The sequence below is a fragment of the Argiope bruennichi genome, chromosome 11 (assembly GCF_947563725.1).
Source record: "Argiope bruennichi chromosome 11, qqArgBrue1.1, whole genome shotgun sequence".
NCBI lineage: Eukaryota > Metazoa > Arthropoda > Arachnida > Araneae > Araneidae > Argiope > Argiope bruennichi.
In genome coordinates this window covers 11,814,224-11,834,611 of record NC_079161.1, presented here as the reverse complement: position 1 = coordinate 11,834,611, position 20,388 = coordinate 11,814,224, and the positions used below count along the sequence as shown (strand labels likewise).

The 20,388-nt window shown below is 38.4% G+C and overlaps 5 protein-coding genes across 14 annotated transcripts in view; 1 reads left to right on the top strand and 4 right to left on the bottom strand.

Annotated features, from left to right (window-relative positions):
• Positions 1-5,159, top strand: part of LOC129956977 (E3 ubiquitin-protein ligase listerin-like) — a 64,376-nt gene extending 59,217 nt beyond the window's left edge. Inside the window, exons 30-31 of the mRNA XM_056069058.1 lie at positions 3,511-3,678; positions 5,021-5,159. Of these exons, the coding sequence (XP_055925033.1) occupies positions 3,511-3,678; positions 5,021-5,086 (234 nt within the window). The 3' untranslated portion in view covers positions 5,087-5,159. The remainder of the gene's footprint in view (positions 1-3,510; positions 3,679-5,020) is intronic.
• Positions 5,160-10,912: 5,753 nt separating this feature from the next.
• Positions 10,913-11,349, bottom strand: LOC129957323 (spidroin-1-like). The gene is made up of 2 exons (XM_056069594.1): positions 11,325-11,349; positions 10,913-11,286 (listed from the first exon to the last, which is right to left on the bottom strand). Exons 1-2 carry the CDS (start codon positions 11,347-11,349, stop codon positions 10,913-10,915), a joined length of 399 nt encoding a protein of 132 aa, XP_055925569.1.
• LOC129957627 (putative uncharacterized protein DDB_G0271606) lies at positions 11,282-14,430 on the bottom strand. 3 transcript variants are annotated; one of them, XM_056070056.1, is made up of 3 exons: positions 12,562-14,430; positions 12,010-12,444; positions 11,282-11,892 (listed from the first exon to the last, which is right to left on the bottom strand). In XM_056070056.1, exons 1-3 carry the CDS (start codon positions 14,290-14,292, stop codon positions 11,431-11,433), a joined length of 2,628 nt encoding a protein of 875 aa, XP_055926031.1. In that variant the 5' UTR covers positions 14,293-14,430; the 3' UTR covers positions 11,282-11,430. The 3 variants fall into 3 exon arrangements, with proteins under 3 accessions (XP_055926031.1, XP_055926032.1, XP_055926030.1); XM_056070057.1 differs by having other exon boundaries at positions 11,282-11,904; positions 12,367-12,444; XM_056070055.1 differs by having other exon boundaries at positions 11,282-12,444.
• Positions 14,299-15,274, bottom strand: LOC129957322 (fibroin heavy chain-like). The gene is made up of 2 exons (XM_056069593.1): positions 14,342-15,274; positions 14,299-14,304 (listed from the first exon to the last, which is right to left on the bottom strand). Exons 1-2 carry the CDS (start codon positions 15,272-15,274, stop codon positions 14,299-14,301), a joined length of 939 nt encoding a protein of 312 aa, XP_055925568.1.
• Positions 15,173-20,388, bottom strand: part of LOC129957626 (fibroin heavy chain-like) — a 77,580-nt gene continuing 72,364 nt past the window's right edge. For 7 of the 8 annotated variants that reach the window (XM_056070046.1, XM_056070052.1, XM_056070050.1 and 4 more), the window contains 2 exons: positions 19,795-20,349; positions 15,173-15,489 (listed from right to left, as the gene is read on the bottom strand). In XM_056070046.1, the coding sequence (XP_055926021.1) occupies positions 15,322-15,489; positions 19,795-20,349 (723 nt within the window). In that variant the 3' untranslated portion in view covers positions 15,173-15,321. The remainder of the gene's footprint in view (positions 15,490-19,794; positions 20,350-20,388) is intronic. The other variant, XM_056070053.1, reaches the window with a different exon arrangement.

Genomic DNA, 20,388 nt, shown 5'->3' with positions numbered 1-20,388 from the left:
ATAACATATAATGATATAAATAAGAAACGCATTAGCTATAATTCATTAAAACATCCTATCGAATTCAAGGAAAAGGCTACTGTCAAAGGAAGCTACAAACAAAATATTTAGCAAAGCTGTCAAATTGTAGAGAAATATTCATCTTTAAATAACTGAGGTCCTAGGTCTTAAAAATGTCTTTCACATCCGAATCTTGTACAAAGAATAAAATTACTTGCTGTTCCATCTGATTGATGCTCAAAAGCAAACTATGAAATGCCTATTAAATCACATTTTTTTTTTAAAAAGTCAGTAATATGTTCGAGATATGTTACACAGGAAGTAATGTTTTCTAAAATATGCTAATAATAGTCTTTATTATAAAGTATATTTACAGTGTAGACCTGGCTTTTCCTTCATGTTTATTTCCTAAATGCATTTAAATTTGTTCTTGGCAATAAAAAAAGTGTCTTTGAGAAAGTTATCTTATCGATTTCTTATAAATATTTTGAAAAACGTAAAAGCCAATTGGGCTGTAGTTTCAATATTTTTGCTGTACATTGACTATTTAATACATAATTTTTGCATACCTTTCCTTCGTGCATTATTTCATATCACTTTTGGTGTTTTCTATTTTTAGTCTTTTGCTTAATCACATCCCTATTATAAACAACCAAATTTGATTCATAAATATGATTCTGGTAAAGGTGAAGTTGATTGTCTGGATGAAATGTTGAGCACTTACCTTCACAGCTTTACAATAAGAAAATAGTGATGGAATTTATTGATAAATACATTAAATATGGCAGTTTTGACTGAATGGTTAGTATTTCAGTAGAGCACAGAAAAGATAAATTCTTACATTTGGAGTTTCTTCCAGAAAAGTTAGTTGCAATTTTGCAAGTTAGGGCAGTAAAAAAGTAATCATTATTCAAGAAGAAAAGTTGATGTTTCATATTGCAGTCGAAATGATAGTGATGGCTTAAAGCAACCTTTCAAGATTTGCATAACGGGGGGGGGGGAGTGACTATAGTTCTATGAATGTAGAAAAGGATTGTGCTTGCATGACTTTTCAAAGTATGATTATAAGGCTTAATTTTCTGTATTTTTCATACAAAGATATTCATTTAAATTCATAAATCTTCATTTTGCACCTGTTCTTATTTTTTTTAAAGTTTATTATTTAATCTCAAATCACCATATTCTTTTCTTTTTCTAGCATAATAGGCTTAGTCAGGAATGGGTAGTGTTTGAAACTGGAAGCATTATAAAAATCACCAGGGAGAACTGAGCTAGTTACATTTTTTTTTCAAGAAATTTTTTTAAAGAATCTATTGCAAGTACTTTTTAAAAAAAATTTTAAATTCTTTAAAAAAAATTTCTAATTATTAAAAATCTATAACATTTTTTTTTTAAATTTAGATAACAATAAGGCAGCAGTATTAATAGTTTTGTACTCATATATATATATGTATATATAAAAACAAATATATCTTTATATTTTTATTATTTCGTAGTTCTGTGGAACAACAGGGTCTATAAACTTGATTCATAATGTATTTGTTTTCATAAGTTAGTCTGATGAGCAATCATTATAATTAATAATAAATTGGCAATTTTTACATAAATGCAATTTTTGAAATTAGCTCTATGATCTAGTCTTATCAACATTGCAAATATTTTGACATTTGAATTTATCAAATATTAGTCTATATTGTGTCTATTAAAGCTTGTAGCTCCATTCTGACTAGTTACCAACAGAGTATATATTAGAAGGCTTACAATTTATCCTTTAAAAAAGCTGGCAGCCAGTCACTTGAAGAACTTTCACATTCAGCCTAGTTCATTGGGATTTTTATTTGATTTTTTAACTGCATACTAATATGCCAAGGTTTATACTTCCTTATTAGAATGGGCAAAATAACATACTTTCGAAGCAGTTCTAAGCTAAGTTCTCTATTGAAACTCTTATCTTCTGTTCACCTGTGAAAACCAGTTAAGATTTTTTTTTATAAACAATATTAAATACAATTATTTAATGTAAGTTATATGCAACATTTCCAAGAAATATCTTTACAAATTGATTAAATTTATCTATATTGATTTTTTGATTAATTTCATTATCCTTAAAGTAGTTAAATCAGAAAATATTGATTAAAATTAAAACTTACCAATTTTCATATTACTGTAGAATCTCTAAGAATTGAAACTCATTAGCCATCTACCGCAATGAACAGTCAGTCGTCACTTTTTCCACTGCCTCCAGAAGTATTTCTTATACAAACGTATCTTCTTTCTGTTATTATTTCTCATTTAACTTTAAAAAAAGAACATATAAAATTAAAATTTACTCAGAACAAATTATTAACAAGTTGCCCTTGTGATGCCATTTTATATGTTGATACTTGTGAGTAGTGTAATACAGTTGTACTAAACTTTTAAATGTGATATCACTTATTTGAAACCCAGACTTTCTCATGATATTGACTTTACATATATATTTTCAAAAGTTCTGACACAAATAAAAATCTAAGAAAAAATTGCAAATAACTGCATTGTTAATGATTCATTAGCCTTTTGTTATTGTTTGAACTGCTAGAAAGATCTTTGAGGAAGCTTTAGCGGTATGAGACGTGTGAGGACAGAACCCAGTACCTTTTGGTTAGCAGTCCAGTAACTAACCAATTTTGCCAAAACAGCTGTTCGGGCAGAAGCGCTGTTACTGGCTTATATATGCAATTCACCACAGTACTCTCCCTCCAGTGAGTCGAAGGGGAGACGAACGATATGGCGTTGAATGGTGATGTATTGAGTAGTAGCTGTTGTCTTAATGGGCCGTACTCTTATTTGAGTAGCACCAAGCGTTATGGCGAGAGTTTGTGGGTGCCGATGTGCCAAGGGTGTCTGTCGACTTAGGGTTGCTGCGTCACGTGAGTCTGACGACTTTGCTGCGCCAAGTGAGTCTGGCGACTTTAGTTGCGGGTAGATGGCGCCACAACAGCTGTACGAAGGTTGAAGATTCAGCGTCCGAGGTCAGCAATTTAGAGGTGAGGGACGCGCTAGGATAGAACCTGAGAGCTTTAGGTTAGCAGTCGTCCAGTAACTAAACGATTTTGCCAAAACAGCTGTTCGGGCAGAAGCGCTGTTACTGGCTTATATATGCAATTCACCACAAAGCCACACAAAGAGAAATGCCATCTAGCAAGAGAAAAATTAGTTTCAACTGGCATTTCATTTAAAATTCAAATATAACAACTTCACCCTGTCTCTCTTGCATAGTATTTTCTTCCTTTTTTAATGATTGATAATTTTAAGTAAGTAGAAGAGGAAATATTCAAAGAAATATTTAAAAATAAAAGGGGCATAAATTTGGTCTGTAAAAGATTCATTTAATCTATTCAACAATCGCCACAAATTTAATATTACATTGAACCATGAAAGCACAATCAGATTATTATATTTATATAATACTGATGTGATTTTTTACATAAATATTGTGGAAAAAAATTTTTATTACATCTCATTTTTCAGAATGGTTCTATTTTGGATGGTTTAACGATCTGGAAGCGAAATCTTGATAAGAAATTTGAAGGAGTGGAGGAATGCATGATTTGTTACTATATCTTACACAGCTCAACATTGAAGTTGCCGAAGTTGTCGTGTCATGTGTGCCGGAAGAAATTCCATTCTGCCTGTTTGGTAAGTTTATGAAACTTTGATCTTCCTTGTTTTATTTGTGTTGCAATTTCCTTCGATATTTTTATTACTTTGCTCTGTGATGCTAGAGAAAGGAATAAGAAAAGAAATTTTATCATCCTTTTTATATATACTGTACCAAAAGTCAACTGAAATGGAGAATTAAGAAAACAAAGGCTTTTTTATAAATCATGTAAAAATGTGAATTTTATTTATTGCAATTTTCATATAGGTTCTTTTAAAATTGACAGTTTTTAAATTCAATTTTGCTATGACACTTTTCACCATTGAAGCTATTCTTGTAACCTTGCATTTAGGATTTTATTTTTTTAAAAACAAATCAAGACCTATGTTTTATTCAAATATAGGATTAGGAAAATACTCTCGAGTTCATAAGCCTCTCAGTTGAAGTTAAAAGCATTGAAAGATTAGATTAATGGTTTTAAACATATCATGTAAAACCAAATACATAAGTGGTTCAGTTATGTACCGATAAAATTGGGAAATGTTACGATATTGCAGTCCTCTATACTTGAGCATGTTAAATATCATTAGCTATCAGATGGCCTCACATTGATGTAATGTTCAACGTTGTAAAGTCAGTAGTTGTCTTAAATTTTATTCCATCCTCAGTTCCAAATGGGACGTTAAATTAAAAATTAACGGATGCCATAGGATAATAAAAGTTACATAAAATAATACTAAGGTTTTAAAGTAGCATCTTCTTATTCCAGCAAGCAAGGAAATTTTTAACTGTATTTGATTTATTACAAAACATTAAAACCATGATATGAAATTTAAATGATTTTTTCCCTTTAAGTACAAGATTGTAAAAATTTAGATCAAAACTATTAGGTAAAATGTAAAATATTTCGTAGATATCTAATTAAATTGTTTGTCTTGAAGTAAAGTACCATAAACTTTCCTTCAAATTTACTTCCTCGTATAAAATTTTCCATTACAATTATCTTATTTATAAGAGTCTTGAATGGAATGTATTGAAATGCTGTTTTTAATGTATGATAAAATGAGATCCTTCATATTTGAAAATCAAAATTCATTTGTGTAACTGCTAAACGCTGACATCAAAATCTACACTATGGAACTGATGAATCCTGATCTTGGAACTATTATAAAAATAATCAAATATTTGTCATTATTGCCATTTTGTATGGATCATTTGGTAGGATTCTTTTAGTTTAGTAGCTAGGCTTAGTTATTTTTTTTTTCACTTTATTGTTGTTGAGTAATAATTATGCAATTTCATAGCTTTATTCTCTTAAAAAATATTTTTGATTATGAAAATCATTTCTTATAAATAACTTTTGTATTTTTCTTTTTGCAGTACAAATGGTTCCGTACAAGCAACAATTTCACCTGTCCACTGTGTAGAAATGAATTTGCCATGTAATAATTTATTAACTTGAACATTAATGTGTAAAAAGAAATGTAAATAAAAATTTTATTGATGATTTAAAAAATTATTTACATTCTACTCATATGAAACTGTACAAGTTATGATGTTTGTCAAATAAGAAAAGAACTGCTCATGATAAGTAATATCAGCAGTTTAACAAATTTCAAAGAAAAGTATTCAGAATCCAAAACATGTCTTTAACCATAAATTTCTTGTGGGAAGTATGACAGATTTTGTTTTTATAGTTATATTAGGGCCTTCAATCTTTTGAAGATTGGACTGATTACCTCACTCCTAAGAGATTCGGAGGTCAGTAGTGGAACAAGAATTGGGTGTGCAGGACATGAGGCTGGATAACCATTCTCATAGACCATTTTAATGCATTATGTATGTATTATGCATAGAGAATAAAAAAGTGAAATTGGCACTAACAACATGCAATAACAGTTATATAATGTGGCATTAGAGATTTGCATATGCAAATAAATCAAACCAATGCAGGGCTATTATGCTAAAACTATCTTTAATGCTTATCAGTATTGGGAGTTTAAAAATTCTTTGTTAAAGGTGTACCAAGTAATTATGTATAAGAGATTCATGTGAAATAAAACTCAGTCAATATTATAAGAAAACTAGCTGGTCATCAAAGTTGTTACTTATATAATTTTTATACATAAAATATAACTCAGGGTTAGCCTTAGGAGATACAGAGCCAATTTTGGAGACAATATTTAGTTGGCATTGTTTCCAGGAAATTTGCATTGCAGAGTTCCTTCCATCTTTTCACATTTACAGTGGTCATACTTTTTAATTATTATTATTTATATAAATATTTTGAACAAAACAATTTTTCATAATGACAACAAACAAGTATTTTTTTAATTAAAAAAATACATATTTATACACTAAATATTTCCTAATAAGTTTCATATCTTAGAAGGCTTCAATTACCCATAAAAAAAATTCCCGAAGTAAAATTCATTATGACTTTAGCAAAGAATATGGGGGGGGGAGACAGAATCCTTATTTAGTTTTTTAAATGAAAGGGAAATTTCTCAGGATGGCTAGCCAACTGGAAATGCCAAAGAAATTTCGGATATTGAGGGAAGTCAGAAATTTTTTTTCTAGAGCTCGATTTTGTCCCCTTTCTATTGATTCATATTGGATGTATCAAGATGAACTTTTAAATCATTTAAATTTCATTTTGTTGGGATGGGATGTACTGAAACTGCATCCGATTTAACAATAACTGCTTCTTGCATGCCACCCAAATAATTTCTTTGTTCATATGTTGCTTAACCATTTGCTAAACTGCAATTTACAGCAGACTGTTTTGCCTGGGTTGTTCACGCAGTGAATTTCATGCAACCACAAGTATATAATAAGGATAAATATTCCTTTTCATAATACTGTGTTAAGTGAAATGGAGTCATAATTCAAACATTTTATTTGATCAGTAATTCTCTAGAATTCTACTGTTCCATGAATAGCAGTATGCATTGTGTCTCCAGTTTTTAATGGAAATTTTGGTATTGAAAATAATTGGTCAATACATTTTCCTGAAATAATGATTGGTAGATTATTCAACAGTCCCACTACCTACGATATCTTCTAAAATTTTGTTCCAGCACATAGTCAAAGAAAAATAAATTGACAACTGGTTTCCTAAATTTATTTTGAATTCTGTTTCCCTGCTTCAACACATCACATCGTTTTGAAATAACAATATTTCCTTTTCTATCACTTTTCCTTATTGTATCAAGACTTCAGCTACTATATTATTGTCTTACTTCTTTACTTGGATGGTTGATTAAAATATGAAACATCTGCTATTTATTTGAACAAGCACTACCATTTTCAGATGAACTATTTTTCTCTTCATATTCACACAAAGGAATTGGCGTCTGTTCAAAAATAGAAGTATTTTCTTTTCTTCACAATTTTACTTTACTTATATGACATGCAGAGAAAGAATTGTAATTGGCAAAAAAATTCGACTCGAAATTTTGATGAATCTCCACGTTTTAAGCATTATATTTGTCTATGGCACAGATAATTTAAAAACGACACGAGCTAACTTGATATATGATCCTTACTTGGTATATGGTTTTGAATGAAATTTTGTAATTGGTCTTTACAACAAATTTGTAGATTTCTACTAATTTTTAAGCAAACTCCGTTCAGATAAAGACCGTATGTTCGAATATAAATACGAAACTGCAAAACGCATAGAGCTAGATGGATAAAATTTGGTACACAGGTTCAGCATCTGTATTGTAGACGCCTTTCAAATTCTGAGCCAAATCCAATAGGGCTAACTGTCTGTTGGTGTTTACTTTTAGAAACATATAAACACGATAACGCAAAAACGAAATGTCTTCCATACATGAAATGAAGTATGCGATCGCAACTGTAGTTCTGTGCCAAATGTTGGTTTCAATATGTAGGGGAAAAAAAAACTCATGCAAAATATAAATTCACCTTTATTTGAGAGTATGGGAGAAACTCGGGGAGAGACCATTTCCGCTGATTTTGAGAACAACCCGGTCATTTCAGCTCTCTTCTTTAAAAAATGTTTTACATCCCGTGATCAGGGCGTCCCGGGTTCGGACATGGTTGTTCTTCTCCCTGTGTTCTATCTGTGAGGTGTGTGAAAGAGCCCCCTTGTAAAAAAGCGAGTGTGTGAGTGTCATCTTCATATGGGATAAAACCTGCCTCGGGCTCAAAAAAACTTCTGCCTTCAGGGTTCCTTATGCTCAGGGGTCCTTACCCTGAGCATACTTCATGCTCAGGGGTCCTTACCCTCAGGAGCTACTGCACCCCTCTTCCTCCGATCTCTTGGACTTGGTTTTAATTGGGGTTCAATCCATGGGGGATAAGCAACAACAACAGTTGGGTTTTATTTTCTTTGTTCTTTTGAAGCTTTTGCAATTTTTTAAAAGAAGCTCTGCAATTTTATGATCTAAAAATAATCAAATCTTTTTCTGGAAGAAGAAACGCAGCACTTCCTAAGCAATGAGAGGAATCTCGAATATTGACATGTAATACATTTTTTATATTTGGAAAAAAAATAATGAAAACTTCTCTTTTCGATGGCAGTTTTGCTTGGCACATTTGAGATTTGAAGCCAAACATCTTGAATTGTCTTTTCTTGTCAAAATAAGCGGTTTACTATTAGATGTCATTATTAAAAAATCTCAATTAAAATACTAAAGTATATTTCTAATTTTATATCAAAGTATTACACTACAATTATAATATTAAATTATTTTTGATTTGGATTGCAATAACTTAAGACTCGAGCATAGCAAAAAACGCTGTACAGCAACTGATTATGAAATTATACCTGAGTCATATTACGTCTGTAGAATGTGGCAGTGACGTGCAATACCGTGTTTGGATACTAATATTCCTGTCTCAAAAGGAAACTGTTTGTCGGTAGGAAGTTTAGGAGAAAAGAAGAAATGACAAAAAGCATTTTTGTATTGATAATTATTTATTTATTTACTAGTTTAATAAGAACCTTCAGAAACATTAGAAGATAATTAAACTAATAAACATAATTCAAATTTTTAATCTGAATAATTAGAAGATAATTCAATTTTTGAAAAAGAAAATCTGTTTTCAGAATTTTAAAGCTAAGTAGCGATTCCTGAAAAAATTTTATACATCTGAAACTGTTACAAAAATTTATAAGCCAAGAAATTAAATGGATCAGTGATTACTAAAATTACATTTATATAAAGATTAAAAAAAATCTGTTTTGTGTTTAAAATCCTGTGATTAAAAATCCCTGTGTATTATTATTTAGGTTTCATTATAATCTTAGTATTCCTTGCATGAAGTTACAGGGAAAGAAATAAGAGATTGCATTTCATAGTTTATTATTATTATTTCATTGAAAGGGATGGGAGTTGTTTTGGCATTGCTTTGGATCCATTTTATGCAGTTTTGCTTTTGATAGGCTCACAAACAAATTATAAGATGAGCGAAATTTGAAAATCACCAGTGAAGATCCTTAAAACTGTAGACAGTTTCCTTTAGCGTGATATTGTTTTCAGTCTGAACCGTAAAGATGAGAAATCGTTTGAAATGCTCTACTGGGCAAGCAATGCTGTTCGACCTAGGACAACGAAATTTGGCAAATAAATAATTCTCGCATAACAGGCTCTCGATAAGAAAAAGTTTCGTTTCGAAAAGTAAAATTTTAATAATTCTTTTAATCAAAAATAAATTCAAAGATAAATGATTTTTCCTAATAGATTCGGAAGATTTTGCTGTCAAAAAACTTACTTTTAATCCAATTTTATACCTGCGAGAGTAGTCTCAATACAATATTCTCACCTATTCTCTAATTAAGGTTTTATGCCAGATAATTCCTTGCACGGCATTCGCGTACAATAGTTACGCCATTTGAAGATGACGTCAATCATAAAAACACAGAACAACACATATTTCTTAAGTTTTGAATGCCACGAAAGCAATGAAGGCAGAAGAATCAAGTATAAAACATTATCAAACTGTACCGCTTCAGTCTAAAGATTCGAATCTAATAAATTCTTTGTAAAAAGTCTCTATAAAAAATAATAAAATAGTCAAGTGTTGTCAATTTCCACGGTGACTGTAGGTTTGCTGTTCCGGATTTGCCTGATTTTTTCTTCGTATCCATCAAATAAAAAATAAAAAAAAGACAAACAAATTACAAATTCTGGAATTAGACTGGGGTTTTCAAAATGACGTATTTTTTAATTGGGTTTTTTTTTTTTTTTTTTTTTTTTTTTGTAGGTTGTATTGCGCTAATCGGCTTACTTTTGTAGTTATTTTTGTATTCATGTATATAATTCCAAACTTTAGCAAAATTTAATGTGCTTTACAGCATTTTCAGTCCATACCGGTAAGGAATAGGTGCGTCTGAACATGATAAGTAAACGCATAAATATTTAAAGCATGGTTGGCGGAAGACCTGACACAACTAATTTACTGTCTGCATTCTAGTTGCTCCTTTCAGGAGCATTTCCACAGAACGTATCACTTATATATTTGAGGATTTTGATAATAAAACACAATACTTACAAATTATAAAAAGGCGCAGATTAATTTTCTCAAAATAAATAAATAAACAATTATATAATTTTTACTTCGAATGAAACAATAAATTGAAGCCTTTTATTTAGTAAATAATTATGTATTTTATTACTTTCATAAATTTAAAAGATATTAGTTGCCGGCCGGTTAGTTGATGCTAAAAAATACATGAAATGCATGTGATATTTTCAAATGTACTCTAATTTGTGCGCTAACATCAGAAATGTTTTAATATTGATTTTGATTCTATTTTTAGCCCTATTTAGTGTAAAGCTTTAACAAAATTACTTAATTAAATGGTTTGTATTGATTGTACCTATTACTTAGCAGTTCTTTTACCATCCCCGCAATTGCCAAAAATTACACATGCCGTTTCAGCAAAAAATTCCATGAGAAATTCCTCTTACAGTAATTAATTCCATCTACATTTATATTTTTGTCAGATTTTCATAGAATTATTTGGTATGTTAATTAATGTATACAGTTTGGAAATAATTTTTGTAGAAAGGTTAATTTCGATTGAAAGAAAATGTAATATAAAAGTTTTCAAAGGAAGTTTTTCAATAAAATAAATCCATATAACTTCTTATAAGCATCATTAAAAATTAAATGAATCAAAAAAGAAGCAAAATTTTCAAGACATGCGAAATTTATTTCCATTTATTAGAAATAATAAAAATACACAAGATATTCGATAGAAATTACGTTTTAAACTGCTCAAGATCATCATCTGAGTTAACAGACTACAGGTCCTACGGCTTGCTGAACAACTGCCAATGAGTCTTCTAATCCTTCTGGCCCAACATACCCGATGGAAGAATTGCTTAATATATGCAGCAGAACAGAAACTACTTCCAATAGAGATTGAATAACTGCTTCTTCGTAGGAGCCAGCCGATGCACTCACTCCAGAGAAAATGTTTGAAATTACGCCAGGAAGGGCGGATGCACCTCCAGAGACGAAAGCTCCAACATTAGAAGACACTCTGTTCACGGCTTCAGCGCTAGACAAGCGATTAATTGAACCACTATATGAACCAGCTCCAGCAGCTGCCCCTGCTCCAGCTCCTGCGGCAGCACCTGCTCCATATCCATATCCACCAGATGTAACTATGCTGGATCCACTCGAAGTTGCTGTGCTCGATGACGTTGCTGAACTGCTTGTTGTACCATATGTAAATCTACTTCCACCTCCGTATCCTCCACCAGTACCAGGTACTGCTGCAGCACCTGCTCCTGCACCTGCACCTGCTCCTAGACCAGCTCCGGCTCCGCCTCCGTATCCTCCCCCATATCCGCCTGCTCCTCCAGCCCCAGCACCAGCCCCAGCAGCAGCGCCTGCTCCTGCACCTGCACCAGCTCCTCGTCCATATCCGCCTGCTCCATCTGCTCCGGCACCAGCTCCTGCTCCTGCTCCTGCACCGGCTCCAGCTCCGCCGCCGTATCCTCCACCATATCCGCCTGCTCCTCCAGCCCCAGCACCAGCCGCTGCAGCAGCGCCTGCTCCAGCACCTGCACCAGCTCCACGTCCATATCCGCCTGCTCCTCCAGCTCCAGCACCAGCCGCTGCAGCAGCGCCTGCTCCTGCACCTGCACCAGCTCCTCGTCCATATCCGCCTGTTCCACCTGCTCCTGCTCCTGCACCGGCACCAGCTCCGCCTCCATATCCTCCACCATATCCGCCTGCTCCTCCAGCACCAGCCGCTGCAGCAGCGCCTGCTCCTGCACCTGCACCAGCTCCTCGTCCATATCCACCTGCTCCACCTGCTCCGGCACCAGCTCCTGCTCCTGCACCGGCTCCAGTTCCGCCTCCGTATCCTCCACCATATCCGCCTGCTCCTCCAGCACCAGCCGCTGCAGCAGCGCCTGCTCCTGCACCTGCACCAGCTCCACGTCCATATCCGCCGGCTCCTCCAGCTCCAGCACCAGCCGCTGCAGCAGCACCTGCTCCTGTACCGGCTCCAGCTCCACCTCCGTATCCTCCACCATATCCGCCTGCTCCTGCAGCTCCAGCACCAGCCGCTGCAGCAGCGCCTGCTCCGGCACCTGCACCAGCTCCTCGTCCATATCCGCCTGTTCCACCTGCTCCTGCTCCTGCACCGGCTCCAGCTCCACCTCCGTATCCTCCACCATATCCGCCTGCTCCTGCAGCTCCAGCACCAGCCGCTGCAGCAGCGCCTGCTCCTGCACCTGCACCAGCTCCACGTCCATATCCGCCGGCTCCTCCAGTTCCAGCACCAGCCGCTGCAGCAGCGCCTGCTCCTGCACCTGCACCAGCTCCTCGTCCATATCCACCTGCTCCACCTGCTCCGGCACCAGCTCCTGCTAATGCACCGGCTCCAGTTCCGCCTCCGTATCCTCCACCATATCCGCCTGCTCCTGCACCGGCTCCAGCTCCACCTCCGTATCCTCCACCATATCCGCCTGCTCCTGCAGCTCCAGCACCAGCCGCTGCAGCAGCGCCTGCTCCGGCACCTGCACCAGCTCCTCGTCCATATCCGCCTGCTCCACCTGCTCCGGCACCAGCTCCTGCTCCTGCACCGGCTCCAGCTCCGGCTCCAGCTCCGCCTCCGTATCCTCCACCATATCCGCCAGCTCCTCCAGCTCCAGCACCAGCCGCTGCAGCAGCGCCTGCTCCTGCACCTGCACCAGCTCCACGTCCATATCCGCCGGCTCCTCCAGTTCCAGCACCAGCCGCTGCAGCAGCGCCTGCTCCTGCACCTGCACCAGCTCCTCGTCCATATCCACCAGCTCCACCTGCTCCGGCACCAGCTCCTGCTCCTGCACCGGCTCCAGTTCCGCCTCCGTATCCTCCACCATATCCGCCTGCTCCTCCAGCTCCAGCATCAGCCGCTGCAGCAGCACCTGCTCCTGCACCGGCTCCAGCTCCACCTCCGTATCCTCCACCATATCCGCCTGCTCCTGCAGCTCCAGCAGCAGCCGCTGCAGCAGCACCTGCTCCGGCACCTGCACCAGTTCCTCGTCCATATCCGCCTGCTCCACCTGCTCCGGCACCAGCTCCTGCTCCTGCACCGGCTCCAGCTCCGCCTCCATATCCTCCAGCACCAGCCGCTGCAGCAGCGCCTGCTCCTCCAGCACCAGCCGCTGCAGCAGCGCCTGCTCCTGCTCCTGCACCAGCTCCACGTCCATATCCGCCGGCTCCTCCAGTTCCAGCACCAGCCGCTGCAGCAGCGCCTGCTCCTGCACCTGCACCAGCTCCTCGTCCATATCCACCAGCTCCACCTGCTCCGGCACCAGCTCCTGCTCCTGCGCCGGCTCCAGTTCCGCCTCCGTATCCTCCACCATATCCGCCTGCTCCTCCAGCTCCAGCACCAGCCGCTGCAGCAGCACCTGCTCCTGCACCGGCTCCAGCTCCACCTCCGTATCCGCCTGCTCCTCCAGCTCCAGCACCAGCCGCTGCAGCAGCGCCTGCTCCTGCACCTGCACCAGCTCCTCGTCCATATCCGCCTGTTCCACCTGCTCCTGCTCCTGCTCCTGCTCCTGCTCCTGCACCGGCTCCAGCTCCGCCTCCGTATCCTCCACCATATCCGCCTGCTCCTCCAGCTCCAGCACCAGCCGCTGCAGCAGCGCCTGCTCCTGCACCTGCACCAGCTCCTCGTCCGTATCCGCCTGCTCCACCTGCTCCGGCACCAGCTCCTGCTCCTGCACCGGCTCCAGTTCCGCCTGCGTATCCTCCACCATATCCGCCTGCTCCTCCAGCTCCAGCACCAGCCGCTGCAGCAGCGCCTGCTCCTGCACCGGCTCCAGCTCCACCTCCGTATCCTCCACCATATCCGCCTGCTCCTCCAGCTCCAGCACCAGCCGCTGCAGCAGCGCCTGCTCCTGCACCTGCACCAGTTCCTCGTCCATATCCGCCTGCTCCACCTGCTCCGGCACCAGCTCCTGCTCCTGCACCGGCTCCAGTTCCGCCTCCGTATCCTCCACCATATCCGCCTGCTCCTCCAGCTCCAGCACCAGCCGCTGCAGCAGCGCCTGCTCCTGCACCTGCACCAGCTCCACGTCCATATCCGCCTGCTCCACCAGCTCCGGCACCAGATCCTGTTCCTGCTCCTGCTCCTGCACCGGCTCCAGCTCCGCCTCCGTATCCTCCACCATATCCGCCTAATCCTGCAGCTCCAGCACCAGCCGCTGCAGCAGCGCCTGCTCCTGCACCTGCACCAGCTCCTCGTCCATATTCGCCTGCTCCACCAGCTAAGGCACCAGATCCTGTTCCTGCTCCTGCTCCTGCACCGGCTCCAGCTCCGCCTCCGTATCCTCCCCCATATCCGCCTGCTCCTGCAGCTCCAGCACCAGCCGCTGCAGCAGCGCCTGCTCCTGCACCTGCACCAGTTCCTCGTCCATATCCGCCTGCTCCACCTGCTCCGGCACCAGCTCCTGCTCTTGCACCGGCTCCAGTTCCGCCTCCGTATCCTCCACCATATCCGCCTGCTCTTCCAGCTCCAGCACCAGCCGCTGCAGCAGCGCCTGCTCCTGCACCTGCACCAGCTCCACGTCCATATCCGCCTGCTCCTCCAACTCCAGCACCAGCCGCTGCAGCAGCGCCTGCTCCTGCACCTGCACCAGCTCCTCGTCCATATCCGCCTGCTCCACCTGCTCCGGCACCAGCTCCTGCTCCTGCACCGGCTCCAGCTCCGCCTCCGTATCCTCCACCATATCCGCCTGCTCCTCCAACTCCAGCACCAGCCGCTGCAGCAGCGCCTGCTCCTGCACCTGCACCAGTTCCTCGTCCATATCCACCTGCTCCACCAGCTCCTGCTCCTGCACCTGCACCGGCTCCTGTTCCTGAACCGTATCCCCCGTCACCAGCAGGACCACTGAATATAGAAGTGGGCCCATATGTTCTAATAGTTTCGGTTACAGTGGAAGATGCACTTGATGCTGCTGACGAAGCGGAGCTTTCAGTAATTGCACCGGCATCAGATAAAAGTTTGCCCATTGCGTAAGACATCGACTGAATAAAATCAGCCTGATTTCTCGAAGCTTGTGCCATAGAAGCAGCCATACTGGCCAATGTGTTCGACAAGTAATTAGCTGTAGCGTCATCCAAACCCATGCCTCTCGCGGCAGTTGTCGCCATCGTAGAAGCGGCGGCTTGGGCAGAAGAGGTAGTTATTGTTTCAGAGGTTATAACACCAGATGATAGCATATTCTGACTAAAGGCCTGTGCGAACGCATCTCCTGCCGCGCTGCCTGTTCCTGCTCCAATTCCTGCACCATAGCCACCTCCATATCCTCCAATACTTCCTGATCCTGCTCCTGCACCAGCACCAGCACCATACCCGCCAGCTCCTCCTGCAATACGAAAAAAGTATGTAATCGTCACATTTCCAATTTTTTAAAGCAGCGAAGATGCAATTTACTCTTTATAGCGAATGAATTAGCAGGATAAATGTAGAACTGAGAAGGATATGTAAGCAACGGAGACAGTTGAAACAAGAAAGTAAAATAGCAATTATGATTATTTCATCATATTCAAAACATTTAATACTTTTAAGTTTGTATTTCATTTTGAAATTATATATATATATATATATATATATATATATATATATATATATATATATATATATATATATATATATATATATATATATATATATATATATATATATATATCTTTTGTTAATTCGTGCTTAAATAAAAAGATCGTGGTTGCCATGGCACTGCGAGAACAGGGAAAACAGAAGAAATTTAAAATTCATTTTAAAAAAAACTGAAAAAATGCGGGAAGTTTGAGAATTTTCATTTAAAAAAAATCGGGGAAAATACAGGGAATTTCATGCTTTTTAGTTATTTTTCTCCCATCTAAAACATGCCGATCTCTAAAGATTGCAAGAATAAAAGATAGCAATCACAGTTTCTAAAAACGAAACAATACCATTCTCGTTTGTGTAAAGCGGAAACTCATTCCTTTTCTTTCACCCCTTTTTTTGCTGTATAAGATTTCTGCAGTTTTAATTTGCGGGACAATTTTCCATTCTCCATGAGATTACCTAATTCCAGCTATTGAGAATGCGCGAGATTTCTGCAATTACGTGAAAAAATACAAAATTTTTCTCTGGCGATATTAGCGACATTTAATCTGAGGAAGAAGTACGGTGGTATTTATCCAACCATACTTGAGTTTAATAAATGGTTTGTTTATTATTTGAGGATATTATTCTATTCAAAGTATAGAACAGAATTAATTTAAAACAATGAACTACTCAAAATCGGTATATAATACGAATTGGGCGGATAACAATATCAATCCTGATTTATTGAATGTGTTTACAAATCTTTCCAAAATCCACGTTTTATGTACTGCGGTCTTTGTAAGAAGATAATAAACCGATGTAATATGGGAAAACAAGAACTTGCTAGTCAAGCCGAAAGAGTACAACATACAAGACTGCTTGCCGATTGAAAAGATTCATCATTGATGTTGGATTTAAAAGGACTCGTGATTTAGTGACTTGTGAAATCCGAAAACAGCAAATTTAAAGTAAAAAAAAAAAAGAGATTTCGAACTTTTTAGTTTAAGAAAAAAATTTAAACCTGAAGTTTTGTAGGCATTTAAACTTGCGTCGCATTCGTCCTTTAATGCATTCAATGATATATCGGAAATATTTTCACATATCTTTACTGTTGATGAAATAACTTAGTATGTACGTTAGGAAATACAAAAATATCGCATCTTAATTATTGCGAATTAGGTCCTTGAAATTGATGGCTGAAAAACCGGACTAAACAGTTTGAGCTACATTTACCAAATTTGATACATGCATAAATTGGATGAGGGCAATGTGCTTATCGGATCGATTTTTTTATTAGAATATTTATTAACTAAAACTGCATCTGAATTTTCTCGTTTAACCGCGATAATATTCGAGAATGTTAATGGAAAAACAAATTTTAAACCACTTCAAAATTTTAAAGATTGGTTTTTAACTATACCAATTCAATAATCAAGCGAATTCCTCCTAAATTTTAGCAATTTTTTAAAAAAAAATTTTCCCTTGAATTCTAACTATAGATTTTATTGTGACCTGAAATTCAAACCGTTTTCTTTGCTTTATCAAATATTTAATTTCATGATTTTCCTTCATTGCTCAAATCTAAAGAAGAATTCTATGGAATATATATGCATAAACAAACAAGTGAATTTATAATATTGTGAAATTGAGAAGATAAATGAATTTTAAATAGCGCTTTTAATGTTAAGGGAATACCTCCATTAGAAAGATCCATCTACACAATAAAGAAAAGTTAACCAAAATAACGTGGCTCTGATATCAAACAATTTAGATCGGAAGCACGAACATGAACGTATATCTAAATAGTTTATAATAAATCAACCATAATCAATATACCTTGTGAAAACGCTGACGACTTAACAATTAAAGAGAGTGTATGTGTGTTGGCTCTCTAAATGATTGATCTTTCTGATCTAGAGCTATCAAATTCTACATAGATATATCTAGAAGGTTGGGAATGTGCATCTCAGACCAAGCTTTTACAAATTATGGTTAAAATTTAAATTTATTAAAGATGAAGCTGTATATTAGGGTTTTTCAGGAATTACTTCACAAAATATAATCACACACAAACCACCATTTCAAAATTAAAAAAATTGTCTTTTTATTGATACTAAATATAAAAGTCATGCAAATTCTTGCTAAATTGTGGCAATTTTTTAAGAACTTTTTTGCTTGTTTGTTTCTTATGGCACTTGCCACTGACAAGCCCGCTGTTACGAAGACAGCTATTTAAGCCTGAGGGGGACGTCTCTTATTTTTTATAGCAGCGCCAACTAGGGCCAAGAGTACGACTTTGCTACTCACGCATCACTCATTCTCTTGCACAACCCCTTTTTACAGGAGGGCACATTCACACATCTCACAGATAGAACAACAGAAGAACAACCATGCCCAAACCGGGACTCGAACCCGGGACGCCCAGATCACGGGGAAGACGCGCTACCCCTATGCCAGGACGCCGGCACTTTTTTGCTTAATTTCTAACAATGAATTAAATTATTCCGGGAAATTTAAATCATTTTCATTTACTTCTTTCACTATTTGATTGTGTGTATTTTTTTTTTCCATTGTTCAAAGTTAAAGAAGAAGTATGCTTAGTATCTGTGATTTTGGAGACGAATGAAAAAGTTGCTCTATCGCAAACTTTTTATGATATATGAACAGCACTTTTACATTTTTAACAGCGCCAGGACATCATGGGGTTGACCTTCTATGAGAGGGCTTTGTGAAATTAATAAACAAAATTTGATAAAGATAAGTAAATTAAAACGGCATTAATATTAGAAAATTTGGCAGATTCCAAAAATTATATCTAAATCATTGATCTAAAATCAAATATAACCAGTATTCACTGCGCACCAAATGGTCGTCTAAGAGAATAATAATAATAATGAATATAAACTGGAGAACAAAAAACCGATCCATTTCCTGTTCGTTGGCAACCGAAAATCTCTACTCTATGACGGGTTATTGATAGATCTCTTAAATATGCAAACTATTGACGATTAATTAAAAAGACGTTTTAGTAAAATTTTCCAATATGCTAATGAATTGTTCCATACAACGATCTGAATGTCCTAACCGGAATTTTCAATAACTGCCAAATGTGTTTCCTTTTATTATCAAACCTCATTCACTTGCCCCAATTATTATCATAAATTATTTCCAACATACAACATTTTATATAAAAATTATTAAAATGCAAAATTATCCAACAACGGTAAGTGCAAATCCTATATCCACAAGCAACAAATCTGATGTGTGCAACGAAGATTCAATGATTTATAATCATATTGAACTCATCGTGTACATTCCCAAAAATATTTTTTAATTACTTTTACAAGCTAAGTAAAATTAAATCACTTATCCAGTACGAGATTGTGGAAATTAATATTGGATTTGCATTTATTAAAAAAAGAGTCGCTCCTCCTTCTTGAGCTTGATTCTGTGCAAATAAACTGTCTGCATCCAGCTTTTAATCCTCTTATTAAACCAGCAGATAATCTTTAAAAGCATTGGTTCAAAAAATCACAAAACATAGAAAATTGAATTTTTAAATTTTGGGAGGTAATTTCAAGATATCATCCCATAGGCATAGGCAATAGGCCAAAGAAATACCAAACTTTTCGAACAAGTTATTTTATGAACTGCATTTAACACAACACTTTTCATGAGAATTATTTTATTTTCCATCAACACAGTTTTTATCAATATATTCCAGTTTCTTTTCCATAAAAAACATTTTATAATTTTTCCTTTTAAAATTATATTAATTTCGCAGAATAATATTATCACACGTAATTTTTTAATATTATTAAATTTTCAATATATTTATTGGATAAGGATTATTTATTTATTTACGATATATTATATACATTGATATTTCTTCAATCCCTATTTATATAAAAATATCAGTAATAATGTTAGTTTTTAAAATTTATTACATAAAAAAATAAAACACATAATCAAAATAATTAATTTGTCCTATTTCTCTTTTCGAAATTTGGCTGCAAAGGCTCAATATTTCCATGTCCTTTAAACTGAACATTAATAAAGAGAAGAAAAAACAAATAATTACCTGCGCCAATTCCAAGACCAGCTCCTCCATATCCACCAGCTCCTGCACCTGCCCCGCCTCCATAACCGCCTGCTCCACCAGCTCCGGCACCAGCCCCTGCTCCTGCACCGGCTCCATATCCACCACCATATCCGCCGACTCCACCAGCTCCAGCACCAGCCGCTGCGGCAGCGCCTGCTCCTGCACCTGCACCAGTTCCTCGTCCATACCCGCCTGCTCCACCAGCTCGTGCAGCAGCCCCTGCTCCGGCGCCTGCTCCAGCTCCTCCTCCATATCCACCACCATATCCGCCGGCTCCGCCAGCTCCAGCACCAGCCGCTGCTGCAGCGCCTGCTCCGGCACCTGCACCAGCTCCTCGTCCATATCCACCTGCTCCGCCTGCTCCACCAGCTCCTGCAGCAGCCCCTGCTCCTGCACCTGCTCCAGCTCCTCCTCCATATCCACCACCATATCCGCTGGCACCACCAGCTCCAGCACCAGCAGCTGCTGCAGCGCCTGCCCCTGCGCCAGCTCCTTGTCCATATCCACCTGCTCCGCCGGCTCCAGCTCCTGCTCCTGCACCGGCTCCAGCACCTAGACCAGCTCCTCGTCCAT

Bases quoted from the DNA above. Each gene is read 5' to 3' on its own strand.
- LOC129957323 (XM_056069594.1), bottom strand. From the start codon at position 11,349: ATGGTACAACAAGCAGTTCAGCAAC. The intron at 11,287-11,324 runs GTCATCGAGCAC...GATCCAGCATAG, and splicing joins ACAACAAGCAGTTCAGCAAC to TTACATCTGGTGGATATGGA.
- LOC129957627 (XM_056070055.1), bottom strand. From the start codon at position 14,292: ATGGTGGAGGATACGGAGGCGGAGCTGGAGCCGGTGCAGGAGCAGGAG. The intron at 12,445-12,561 runs GTGCAGGAGCAG...GAGCTGGTGCAG, and splicing joins CGGAGGTGGAGCTGGAGCCG to GTGCAGGAGCAGGCGCTGCT.
- LOC129957322 (XM_056069593.1), bottom strand. From the start codon at position 15,274: ATGGCGACAACTGCCGCGAGAGGCATGGGTTTGGATGACGCTACAGCT.